General features: G+C 51.6%; 1 protein-coding gene across 5 annotated transcripts in view; it reads left to right on the top strand.

Moving 5' to 3' along the window:
• The window catches only part of POLE (DNA polymerase epsilon, catalytic subunit), a 34,723-nt gene extending 23,471 nt beyond the window's left edge, over positions 1 to 11,252 (top strand). For 3 of the 5 annotated variants that reach the window (XM_050980499.1, XM_050980498.1, XM_009092506.4), the window contains exons 31-48: positions 401 to 544; positions 1,434 to 1,574; positions 3,777 to 3,930; positions 4,011 to 4,117; positions 5,115 to 5,291; positions 5,673 to 5,896; positions 6,044 to 6,264; positions 6,862 to 7,066; positions 7,493 to 7,666; positions 7,929 to 8,054; positions 8,709 to 8,841; positions 8,929 to 9,118; positions 9,207 to 9,338; positions 9,446 to 9,639; positions 9,835 to 10,035; positions 10,322 to 10,447; positions 10,573 to 10,662; positions 10,860 to 11,252. In XM_050980499.1, coding sequence (XP_050836456.1) covers positions 401 to 544; positions 1,434 to 1,574; positions 3,777 to 3,930; positions 4,011 to 4,117; positions 5,115 to 5,291; positions 5,673 to 5,896; positions 6,044 to 6,264; positions 6,862 to 7,066; positions 7,493 to 7,666; positions 7,929 to 8,054; positions 8,709 to 8,841; positions 8,929 to 9,118; positions 9,207 to 9,338; positions 9,446 to 9,639; positions 9,835 to 10,035; positions 10,322 to 10,447; positions 10,573 to 10,662; positions 10,860 to 10,973 — 2,853 coding nt within the window. In that variant the 3' untranslated portion in view covers positions 10,974 to 11,252. Of the gene's footprint in view, positions 1 to 400; positions 545 to 1,433; positions 1,575 to 3,776; positions 3,931 to 4,010; positions 4,118 to 5,114; positions 5,292 to 5,672; positions 5,897 to 6,043; positions 6,265 to 6,861; positions 7,067 to 7,492; positions 7,667 to 7,928; positions 8,055 to 8,708; positions 8,842 to 8,928; positions 9,119 to 9,161; positions 9,339 to 9,445; positions 9,640 to 9,834; positions 10,036 to 10,321; positions 10,448 to 10,572; positions 10,663 to 10,859 lie in introns of those variants that run through there. The other 2 variants (XM_050980497.1, XR_007778908.1) reach the window with 2 other exon arrangements.
• The last annotated feature ends 1,534 nt before the right edge of the window (positions 11,253 to 12,786 follow it).

Genomic DNA, 12,786 nt, shown 5'->3' with positions numbered 1-12,786 from the left:
GTGCCTAGAAGCAGACAAATGTACAAATGAAGAGGTGGGGTGGTGTCATCCAGGTGTTTTTGCAAACCTTTGTTATGTGTGGCCACCTAAGCCCAGCCCCTGTCACCCACTTCATCCTCCAGAAAGGTATCAGAGCTGCAGGTCCAGGACTTCAGAGTGACTTGGATGACAATCCCTGGAGCTGGTTGGCCAGCCTGAGGCAGTTTTCTTCATGGTGTCCTGGGACAGTAGCAGGACACAGGGACTCCAGAGCTGAAAGTGATGACTCTCTAAGCCCCCACTTTGGTTTTAGCCACCAACTGACCATATAGATCCCCAGAGCGCTCTGCAGTGTAGATGTAAGCACTGATGGCATGTTGGATCTCCTGCTAACGCTGACCTCATGCCCCATGTCCTGCAGATTGCTGAGACCAGCCAGCCTGGGCTGTTCCGGCTGTGGGCGGTGATAGGGAGTGACCTGCACTGCATCAAGCTGAGCATCCCCCGTGTCTTCTATGTCAACCAGCGCGTCCCAAAGCCTGAGGAGGGAACAGCCTACAGGAAGGTGAGGACTTGCCCCTTCTGGAAGGGGAAACAGCTGCTTGCACTGAGGTAAGGCACTTCACCTCCCCTGTAAGCAGGAGTTACAAGCATCTGCCACACAACACCTCCTACCCCATGGATATCCCTCATTCAGGCCCTAGTCCCTCTGCTAATCCCTGCCTGCCTGGAAATCAAGTCCTCTGTTAAAGGAATTTGTAACGTGCATGAGCATAGCTCACTGATTTCCTTAGGAGAGGGCACCAGGAGCTGGCTTGGCTCAGAGTCTGGCTCCTGACAGTGGTGCCATGTGGTCCTGGTTTAGGGCAAATTTGGGAGAGAATCCCCAAAAAGGGCTTTTCCAAAAAACAAACCCACACGGCCCCTCCCCCCAACCGGTCCGGGAAGAATTCCTCGGAGAGAAGTGGAAAGAACCTGTTTATTTGACAAGCACAGCACCCTCAGCACACAAAATGAACAATACTGGATGACACCACTCTTTCACTGCTCTGAAAAAGATGACAAATTCAGAAAGTCTCTCCTGGGGGTTTGCTGTTATCAGTCCCTCCGGTGCTGGGGCAGCTGCTGCAGCCACAAGGTGTAAACTCTCTCTCCATGTTCCAAATCCCAGTCCGGAGCAGTCAGCAGGTCCAAACTGGGGGAGGGGGGGAAGCAGTCCAGGAAGGAAGCAAAGCAGAAGCAAGAGCAAAGCAAAAAGCAAAAAAGCATCAATATGTACTGGTGCTATCTGTATGTCCTGCTGAGTGGCTGATAAGAGGCCTGAAACAAAACTTTCACTCTGCCAGTCTTAAAGGCACAGAACATAATATCCAGCATAAATTACACACAAATGGGGATAACATTCACCCTAGGACAGGGATGTGTCTCAATTATCCTGTCCCTTACCTTGGCAGGTAAACAGAATCCTGCCCCGCTCAAACTTAGTTTACAACTTGTATGAATACTCTGTTCCTGAAGACATGTACCAAGAGCACATCAACGAAATCAATGCAGACCTCTCTGCTCCAGACATTGAGGGAGTGTATGAGACACAGGTAACTCTTTCAGGCGCTCATCTTTTAAGGGTTGCTGAGCAGTAGCTTGTTATTTTGAGTTCCAGTAATGAGACACCAAAAATCTCTGACCTTGGACATTGTCCAGGAAAGTAGGAATTATGCTCAAATGGACAAAAATGCTGGGTATCAGCACATGGGTTACAGTATGTTGAGACAAGGACTTTGGGGAAAGAAATTGAGAGCTTCCTCTAAACAAATCCTGAGCCAGCCTGCTGGTATTGTAACCAGGAAAGAAAAGGGGCATTTGGAGTAAAGCTGGTGAAAAACCCAACATATGTGGAGTGATACATAGATCTGAGTGCCATGTCCTCTAAAACAAGGTTGTAAAAGCTTTAGATAAAAGAACAGCATATAAGTTGAAAGTTCAGGAAGAGCAAGAACAACCTAAATGAAATTCTGTGGAAAGGAATGAGGCTAAAATTCAATTTGCCAATGGTAAGAATGAAGGTGGGAACCTGGGATGCTTGCTTCCCACTGGAAGGATACTGGTTTGTCCAGCAGATAAAAATCTGATGACAGGAATTTAATGAAGAAAATATTGTAGTGAAAAGACCTGGCCTGTATGGAAGTGGCAGAATAGACCACACCATTGTAAGAGAGGAGTTAAAGAAAGCATAAAAGCTGGTGAATTTAAAACTGAAATGCACTGTAGGATTATTATGGATGAAAAGTCCTGAGTAGGACAAGCTTTGTTGTGAGCAGAGGTGCCACTGGCCATGAAATGGTTTCTGAGGTGCAGGAGGCTGCAAGGGTAAAAAGATCATCACAGAGTTGGGAGACTTGCTACTCAAGTTATTGGTATAACCTATGAAGCATTCCAGTGGGACATAGTTAAAGAAAACTTTTTTATTCACCTTAAGTTTCTGCTTTTGAAAAATTTGAAGAAAGGTCTCTCAAGGCAAGGCACAACTCTTAATGATTACAGGGAGGCTGTGAAATCCTGTGGTGATGTAAAAGATTGAACCATATATGCCATCATCAATTTAAAATGGTCCCCACCAAATCTTACTGAGGTCAAGTAAGCAGCACCCAAAACATACTTCAGATTACTTGTCTGAAGTGACTGGCTTATACCTAAATTCTTTATATCTATAGACCTTCCTCTAGAAAAACCTGTCTTCTCTACTCTTGTAGAGTTTAATAAGTGGGAAGAGGAAAAACCAAGAAGTTTAGAGGAAATTAAAATGAGCAGCTGAAGTAAAACAAAAGGCATGGAGAAATTTTAAAGCTATGAAGGGATTCAGATAGTCATGGAGTAGCAGCATCTGTCATCTGAGGGGAGGTTGAGTGAATTGGACTGTGCAGCCCAGAAGAGGCTCAGGGGACCTGCTCAATGGGAATAGTGGAGAAGAAGCTCTGTTCCCAGGAAAGAATGGGCAACAGCGGACACAATCTAAAACATGTAAATTCAGTGTAAATGTCAGAAAAAACTTCTGTAAATATCACTGAGCAGGTTGCCCAAGGAGTTGTAAAGTTTCCATCCTCAGAGACATAGTTAACCCAGCTGGACATTGACCTGGGCAAGGAAAGCTCTGTCTTAATCTTTAAATATCTGCAGTGCAGTTCTGATCATTATCCCAAAAAATGCAGCAGGAGTAACAGAGGGATGCAAGGGAGGGAACAGTTTGCCCTCAGGGATGGAACTTAGATGGGAATGCTTCATCTTGCTGAAAAGATTTGAAGGGCCTCTACAACTAAAACTAGCACCAGGGAAGAGCGATTAGGCAAAAAATGGTTACTGCTTCTCACTAGTTTGGGACCAGGTTCCTCAGCAAGGAGGAACATTCAAGAGTCTCCCGCAGCAGTGGACTTGACAGCTACAGGGTTAATAAAACAGGATGGATCTGTGGTGAATCTCCCACCATGCCAATTATCTGGAGGTTCAAATGGAGCCCCTGCCTCAGAGTGACAGACCACAAGTTACAGAGCAGCAAGATTGCCCAAATATTGTTCCACACGTCCTCCAAAGTACCTTGATGGTAGGATCTGGGTGTAGATAGGAAGATGTGGATTTTGAGATACCTGTTCTATACCTTTAGCAAGGCTAATAATACCAAACTGATGCCAAGGCACCTCAGATATGTGCTACCTGTTTCTTTTAAACTGGGTTATTCTAGGTCTGCAATCCCCAAGAAGAGCTTAGTAGCAGTTGTTCCATCACATCTCTCCCCATCATTCCAGGTGCCACTGCTGTTCCGTGCCCTGATCCACCTGGGCTGTGTGTGCATGGTCAGCAGGCAGCTTGTCCAACACCTCGCAGGGCGAGAGGCTGAAACCTTCAACATTGAGCACCTGGAGATGCGCTCATTGGCTCAGTTCACTTACCTGGAGCCAGGTGAGGCATCCTGGGAGAGGGGCTCCTGGGGTACCTGGCACCCATGGGCACCACTGATGCTCTGTGCTCTGTGTCCCCAGGAAGCATTCGCCACATCTACCTGTACCACAGCTCCCAGGGCAGCAAGGCAGTCCTGGGCCTCTTCATCCCCTCCCAGCGCAAGGCTGCTGTCTTTGTGCTGGACAAGGTAAGGAGGGCTGTGGAGAGTGGAAAATTGGGGGTGCTGATGGCTGGACATGCCCTGGCCATGTACCCTGACAGCCCAGAAATCCCCCATGTCCTGGACTGATCCCCACAGCAGGGAAGGGAGAGATTCTGCCCCTCTGCCTTGCTCAGGTGATACCCCACATGCAGAGCTGCCTCCAGCCTGGGGTTTGCAACATAGGAAGGATGTGGAGCTGCTGAAGCAAGTTCAGAGGAGGCCACAGAGATGCTCTGATGAAGGCTGGAGCACTTCTGCTTTGTAGATAGACTGGAGGTGTTGAACAGGGAGAAGGCTCCAGGGAGACCTTAGAGCCCCTTCCAGTACCTAAAGAGAGGTGGAAAGGAACTTTGGACAAGGGATAGAGTGACAGAAAAAGGGGGAATGGCTTCCCACTACCAGAGAGAAAGGTTAGGTGGAATATAGTGAGGAAGTTGTTTCCTGTGAGGGTGGTGAGGCCCTGGCACAGATTTGCCAGCAAAGCTGTGGCTGCCCTATCCCCAGAAGTGTTCTAGGCCAGATTGGATGGGCCCTGGAGCAACCTGGTCTAGCTCACCTCAGGTTGCACCATGGGAGGTTTAGGATGAATATTAGGAAAAACTTCACCAAAAGGGTTGTAAAGCCCTGGCACAGCTGCCCAGGACAGTGGTGGTCACCATCCCTGGAGGGATTTAAAAGATGTGAGGATGTGGCACTTGGAGACGTGGTTTAGTGGTGGCCTTTGGCAGTGTTGGGTGAACAGCTGGATTCGATCATAAAGGTATTTTCCAACCTAAATAATTCTGAGTTTATGTATTGTCTGTGGCAGGGGGTTGGACTAGACAACATTTAAAGGTCCCTTCCACCCCAGACCTGGTAGGGCCAAGCAGCAGGAGGTTTCTCCGTACATCGCACATCCCTTCCACATTATGGCAGGGCCCCTGGCACTGCACGTCCCAGGGTCGCTCTCCCCCTGCTCTGACCTGGTCCCTCTTCCACCCAGGTACGCAGGAACCAGATGCCAAACCTCACCACCTTGTTCTCAGTGGAGCGCGCGGCTCTCCTGGAAAAGGTGGGCAAGGAGCTGTTGCCCCCAGACAAACACACGTTTGAGGTGCGGGCTGAGACTGACCCCAAGGCCATCTACAGAGGTGTCCAGCGACTGCTCTTGGGCTACAAGGTGAGATGACGGTGCGGGGAAGGTTTCAGTGGGACCGTTTGGACTAAGGGAAGGATGCTGTGGAAGGCACTGGTACACCAGTTCCAAGAACACCTGCATGTAACTGCTGGGCCTGAGGTCATGAAGTGGGTGCTTGTTTTGCTTGTGGGGGGCTTATCTGGGGCAGTGTCAGCAGCAAGAGCCACCTCTGGATCTCACTCCATCCCTGCACTCAGCTGGAGAGCTGGTGGTGTTGAAAGTGGGTGCATGCTTCAGGAATACTGGGGTGTGCTGTCCTAGGACCATGGGGAACTGCTGTGGGGATGGGGCACCTAACACCACCAGCTTCCTGTTGAGCCCGTAAGGGGTGCACCAGGACATGTCTCTTTCTTCTTGGTGCAGGACGAGCGTCGGGGCCCCACATTGGTGGCTGTGCAGTCCAACTGGGACCTGAAGCAGCTGGCAAGTGGGATCCCCATCATTGAGGAGTTTCCCTTGGTCCCTATCCGGCTGGTAGATGATATCAGCTACTCCGTCCTGGACTGGCAGCGCCATGCTGCCCGCCGCATGATTCGCCACTACCTCAACTTGGACACCTGCCTTTCCCAGGCTTTTGAGATGAGCAGGTACCCAGGGTGGCAGTGTTTCTCTGAGGCTGCCATGCCCTCAGTGGGACCACAGGAGTCGCCTCACCCCTTGAGGGGATGGTCAGGGTCTCTGTTTTCCCTGCAACCATGCTTATGCCAATGGCTACTAATGTCTGTGTGCCTCAGGTACTACCACATCCCCATTGGAAACCTCCCTGATGACATCTCCACCTTCGGCTCTGACCTGTTCTTCTCACGCCACCTTCATCGCCACAACCACCTGTTGTGGCTGTCCCCCACAGCCCGCCCCGACCTGGGGGGGAAGGAGGCCGATGACAACCGCCTGGTCATGGAGTTTGATGAGAGAGCCTCAGTTGAGATCAACAACCCTGGCTGCTACTCCACAGGTGAAGAGGGAGGAAGGTGGTAGCACTGAGTAGGGCAGAGCTGGATCCTGCTCTGTGAGTCCTGCAGAGGTGTGGATGCAGTCCCCAAAGCGTCTCTATGGTGACAGCTGTAACTAGAAGCTTTTGGGTTTCAGCATCTGTATGGGTAAGGAGGATGCTAGGGACATGCCTTGGAGCAGGGAAGGCTCACCTGAAACATGTGCAGGCATCAAAATGGGGATTCTTTACCAATGACCAATGACAGCAGCACTTGGCAGACCACCTGCAATGTTGTCAGCCCAAGGACAGCTCACTTGGTGATGCTGGGACAGGCCTCTCTTAGGCAGCTTGAGTGTAACGAGTTCTTCTGAGGTCCACTGTTGCAGCCTCCAGGAAAACTGGTGGTCCCCAGAGGGTCAGTAGGTCCGAGTCTTGTTGAAAGACAAGCCTCAATCAACACTTATGAAGGTCCAGTGATGCCTATGAAAGCATCTGCCCTCTGAGTGCAGTAGCACCTCTAGATCACCCTGTACCTGTGAAAAGTACTTCTGGCAGCAGCAGGGAGGGTGGTCCTGGTCCTTTCCCTGCCTCCCTACTGACAGTTGTGTCTGCTCTTAGTGTGTCTGGAGTTGGACATCCAGAGCCTGGCTGTGAACACCGTGTTGCAGTCCCACCACGTGAATGACATGGAAGGAGGCTCCAGCATGAGCATTAGCTTTGATGTGATTCAGCAGGCATCCCTGGAGGACATGATCACAGGGAACCAAGCTGCCAACATCCCAGCCAGCTATGATGAGACTGCCCTCTGCTCCAACACTTTCAGGTGTGGCTTGAGAAACAGCAGGAGTTAGAGAGGTGGTCACCATCCTGGCAGGCCCCCTCAGGGTCCTACTTCACTCCTGTCTGGCTTTAGCCTTTCCCTAGCAGTAGGGCTTGTAGGGTGGTCTAAGTATAAATCCTGGCCTCAAGTGCATCCAGTGTGTTGGAGAAGTGCCTGGCAGGCATCTTCTCCAACACACTGGAAGATCCTCAGAGCTGCCTGGTGCCTCAGCTAGCAGATGCATGGGGATGTTTCTTTCTTCTTTGTTCATACTCCACCAGGTTATAGAGGCACATATTATGTGCTGAGGGCTGAAGAAGGGAGTTCCTGTTCTAAATCCTCTAGTGTGTCTGTAAACACGTCCTTGTCAGGAAGGGGGAAGTGTTGCTGGCCGCTGGTGGGGTAATGCCAGTCTCTGCTCGTTGGCAGGATTTTGAAGAGCATGGTGGTGAGCTGGGTGAAGGAGATTACACAGTACCACAATGTCTATGCAGACAACCAGGTCATTCACTTTTACCGCTGGCTCCGCTCTCCTTCCTCCCTGCTTTATGACCCAGCACTGCACCGCATGCTCCACAACATGATGAAGAAGCTTTTCCTGCAGTAAGTGAGGTCTTAAGTATGCCAGTCTGGTGGAGGGGAATGGAGAGGTGTGATGTTAGTGACCAGGATTCTGGCACCCAAAGTGATCTTCCAGAAAGGTGGGCATTAGGAGGGACCCGTCATCCTCTTTGGGTGACTTCCCTTGCCCAGTGTTGCTACATGTTGACTCTAGACTGAGGAATCAACACATGGTCTTTGGGTCACATCTGCCCCTTGTACATTGCTTTCCTGCCCACTGACCCCACCCTGTGCCCTGGTGCAGGCTGGTGGCTGAGTTCAAGCGCCTAGGCTCCTCTGTGGTCTACGCCAACTTCAACCGCATCATCCTGTGCACCAAGAAGCGGCACATTGAGGATGCCATCAGCTATATGGAGTACATCATCAACAGGTGAGGTGCACCTGGAGGTGGGGCTAGGGCAGGGCTCAAGACCAGGGAGGAGGATGCTGATTTTTTGCCTTCTAATGCACCTCAAAACTAAGAGGTGCATTAGAGTGGACACAAGGGAGAATAAAACTAGAATGATTGTGAAGTAAGTGAATGAGGCCAGTTGGCCAATGGTGATGAATGGGTGTTCTACTGGCTGGCTGCCTACTCAGGTTAGGACGAGGATGTTGGCAACTAAGGTTCAGAATAGGTTTTGTGATAGAGGGCGGAATACTGCCAACTTTTTTTGGCAAAGCTACTGAAGTCCCAGTTCTCTTGCTGTAATGCCTGGAGTAGTGATCTGTCCCTAGCTGCCCTCTATGGGCAGTACTCCAAGTATAGTCATAGGATTCAAACCTGAAGAGGCTTCAAGGAGAGCCTGAAATGTCCAGCAACTTGTCCCCTGGCTGGCTGTCCCCATCCCAGCTGTGGTATAGGCACCTTGACACAAGAATAGAGAGCCAAGTGTCCTTGGGCATGACTTCCCCTGGGATCCCTAACTGGAGTCCAATGGGAATGGGGACACTCCTCTCTCCTGGCCAGCACCACCTCCCCACAGTGTCCCATGGAGAAGAGATGATGCTGACATAGGAACTGACTGCAGTTTCCTCCCTCCAGCATTCACTCCAAGGAGATCTTCCACTCTCTGACCATCTCATTCTCCCGATGCTGGGAGTTCCTGCTCTGGATGGACCCAGCAAATTATGGAGGTATCAAGGGAAAAGTGGATTCTCGCATCCACTATGGGGAGGTAAGAGATGGGAAGCACCCTGTCCCTGGGAGCAGAGTAGGGAGGTGTTGGCTGGGCATGAGGGACTGCTATGTGTGTGACCCCCAGAAGGACAGTAGCAAGACATTGGAGGAGGAGGAGGGGAGTGAGGAAGAGGAGGAGGAGGAGGTGGCGAGAGAAGAAGAGGAGGAGAAAGGGGAGCCAGATATGGAGGAGCTGCTGGAGAACAACTGGAATATCGTGCAGTTCCTGCCCCAGGCCAGCTCCTGCCAGAGCTACTTCTTGATGATCATATCAGGTGAGCAGTATGGGGAGATGCTGAGGTCACTGTTCCCCTCCAGTGCCAGTTCTGGGTAGGAGCTGGAGCCTTGCCTGTGTCTTCCCAGCCTACATCGTGGCTGTGTACCACAGCATGAAGGAGGAACTGCGGCGTAACACCCCTGGGAGCACCCCCATCAAGAGGAGGAGCACCAGCCAGGTGTCCCAGGAGGCTATGGGGGAGCTGAGGGCCATGCCTGGTGAGTGCCAAGCCCCAGGGCAGCAGTGCTGCAGGCAGAGAGCCACTCACCTTGCTTGCCCTATGTGCCACCAATCGGTTCAAACACTCTCTGCTTTACCCCTCTAGGCATGATTACCTTCTCACAAGATTACGTGGCCAATGAGCTTACCCAAAGCTTCTTCACCATCACCCAGAAGATCCAGAAGAAGATGGCTGGTTCCCAGAATGCCACAGAGCCCTCAGACATGTTCCCAGTCCTGCCTGGCTCCTACCTGCCACTCAACAACCCAGCTCTGGAGTTCATCAAATATGTCTGCAAGGTCACTAGGGATGGGCCAGGCCCCTTGGCTAAAGGATTGGGGTCTGAGCTGAAATTCTGGTCCTTGTCCATTGCTGCAGCTTTTCCCAGGATGGTTCTTTTTACTGGGCCCTGAATCTATATGAGGGTCACAAGGATCTGAGCTGTCCTGAGAACAGTTTCTGCTGCTAGGCTCAACTGGCTTTTATCCTTGCAGGTCCTCTCCCTGGATGCCAACATAACCAACCAGGTGAACAAACTACGCCGGGACCTGCTGCGCCTCATTGAGGTGGGCGAGTTCTCAGAAGCAGCCCAGTTTCGGGACCCTTGCCGCTCCTATGTGCTTCCTGAAGTCATCTGCAGGAACTGCAACTTCTGCAGGGACTTGGACCTCTGCAAGGACCCTGCCCTTTCCCAGGTGCAGCCTCTCTCCTAGGGACAATAGAGGCCCCAGTACAGCAATGCTGGAGGCCAGATGATCATCTTATCCACTTTATCTCCCCTTTGTTTTGCAGTTTTGATCATCTGCCTGCTGTCCATGATCATCCTCACCTAAAGCCAATTTTCTGTTCATCTTTTCTAGCTGCATGTGATGGATCTGAGCATGCTTGGGCTTTGGCTTATGTTCTGTCCTCTCCAGAAACAAGTTTCACCATCCCTGCACATGGGACTTGCGGTGCTTACGTCCCTCTCTTTGCCCCTAGGACAGGTTGGTGCTGCCCGGCTGGCTCTGCCCCAGCTGCCATGTGCAGTACGATACCGATGCCATTGAGATGGCGCTGGTGGAAGTCCTGCAGAAGAAGCTGATGGCCTTTGTGCTGCAAGACCTGGTAAGCACAGGGATCCCCCGCTCTGCCCATTTTCCTGGTTGTCTGTGCCTGGACACATTCACTTTGCCACTGGCAGAGGAGCTTGGCCTCATCTCTTGACCCACCTGAACCTCCTTGGCCTCCAGGTGTGCAGAAAGTGTCATGGAGTGAAGGAGACACACATGCCTGTGTACTGCAGCTGTGCTGGAGACTTCACCCTCACCATCTCCTCCCAGGTACTTCAACACCTGCCCAGCCCAGCAGCTCAGTGAGGGGCCCTAAGGTGCCCTGTGCCTCCTCTGTGCTTTAGCTGCACATCCCCTGGCACCTGCTGAGCTGCTCTCTGGCCAGCCCTGCCTAGCCACTCCATCAGAGCCTCTGGTTGCCCAGGATGCTGGGTAGCCTCCTTCCCTCCCTGTTCTTCTCTCCCCAGGTCTTCATGGACCATGTCAGTGTCTTCCAGAACATTGCCCGGCACTATGGCATGGCCTACCTACTGGAAACCATTGAGTGGCTGCTGCACACCAACCTCCAGCTCCAGCAGTGAAGGCTGTGCTGCTCTTCCTGCCTACTCCATGATCTCACATCCATGGAGAGTGGTACTGGACCCCCTTGGCCATGGGCCAGACCCCAGAGACATTGCACACCCCTCCTGCAGGGAGGGAAGATGAGGAGAACCATGCTGGGCACAGGGCTGTCTTTGCCCGGACCTGCCTGGTGGGAGATTTGGGAGTTTCCAGTGGCTAGAACTGGGTTTCACAGGTCTGTGCTGGCCCCGGGTGTAGTTTTAGTTTTCAGTTTCTGTAAATAAATGGGTGGTAGAAGACAGGTGTAGTTTTTAGGGAGGGAGGAATCAGGGGCTGTGGGTGCCAGTGGCTATGGCACCACCCATAGCTTGGGTCATAGTGGCTGTGCTACCACTGGCTTCACCCCATCCTCAGCCCAGTCCTTGCCAGCATGAGGCAGGCAGTGCCCACAGGTGCTGCCCACACCTGCCAGCAGGTCCTGCCTGTGGGCAGCTGGCTGCGCTGGGGTGACTTCCCTGTGCTGATGCGCTTGGGCATGCTTGGCCCGAGCACTTGTCAGCTCTCATTAAGGTATTAGTGGGTCTGTCTGCTGAGGTGGGGGACCTGAGACCGTACACACATCCCTGCAGGACCAGCAGCCCATGGCTGGAGGCTGTACATCCCTACCATGACAGTGCAGGGCTGGAGGATGGGGACACAGCCATCAGCTCTGATACCCATGTCCCTCCATTTTACTGCAGTGAGTCGCCCTAGGCAAAGTTTATTGACAGCCTGTACAGTAAAGGCAGGGCAACCCTGACGACGGGGAGAAGTGATGCATCTGACTCCATTGATATCAGAAGGCTAATTAATTCATTTATTATACTATATTATTCTATATTACATTATATCTAAACTGAATCTGCACAAAGCACTCAACTGCCCAGAATCTTGTGACTCAGCTGACAGTCCTGACACACACATGGGTTCGATTAGTCAATGAATCAAAACACTCACACCAGCATCCACTTCCCAATTCCCTTCAAGTAAACAATCTTCCACAATGCATTCCACTTGTGAACAACGAGAGGCACAGCAATTGAGATAAGAATTGGTTTTTTTCTGAGGTTCAGAGAGTGTGAATCCCAGAAACTATCCTTGGGAAGTTGTGCCTTGCTTTTCTCTGTGAAGAGAAAATGTGGCAGGTGGGCTGTAGAAAACGTCCCACTCTTCCATGTGTGCTGCTCCACATGGAGGCAGCAGGTCCATCAGAACTGGGAGCTACTGATGGTTTCAGGCAGAGCATGCCTTATCCACCCTGCCACCATAACCTTTCTGCTCTGGTAATACCTGCAGTAGCATGGCATGGTGTGAGGCTGGAGCAGCCCCAGAGTCATGTCCCCCCACTGAGGAACCATCTAAGGAGGAGACCAATGGGCCTTGTGATGGTGGGACAGGGCCATCACCTGTAGTTGTAGTCAGGGAAGCCAGAGTCCTTTCAGGGTGGAGACAGTGAGAGGAAGAGCATGAGCTGCACTGGGTGGTCAGACATGTCCAGTTTGTTCTTATGGCCGATTATCACACTGACCCCACACAGCAGCAGGGACCATTAGCCCTCATATGCTATGGGCACAGCATCCCAAAGGGCATGAGCTCACCACAGCCATGGCATCTCAATGGGCACAGGACCACTGCAGCCATGGGATCCTTGTGGGCATGACACCAGGAGCATTTGGGCATCTCAGTACAAGAAGATATAAATCTCTTAGAGAGCATCCAATGAGGGCTGTGAGGATGGTGGAGGGTCTAGAGGTGAAGTCATACATGGGGCACCTGAGGGCACTTTGTTTATTC

Source organism: Serinus canaria, chromosome 15 (assembly GCF_022539315.1).
Source record: "Serinus canaria isolate serCan28SL12 chromosome 15, serCan2020, whole genome shotgun sequence".
Lineage (NCBI taxonomy): Eukaryota > Metazoa > Chordata > Aves > Passeriformes > Fringillidae > Serinus > Serinus canaria.
The sequence above is the reverse complement of the archived record's forward strand: the minus strand, read 5'-3'. Positions and strand labels throughout refer to the sequence as shown.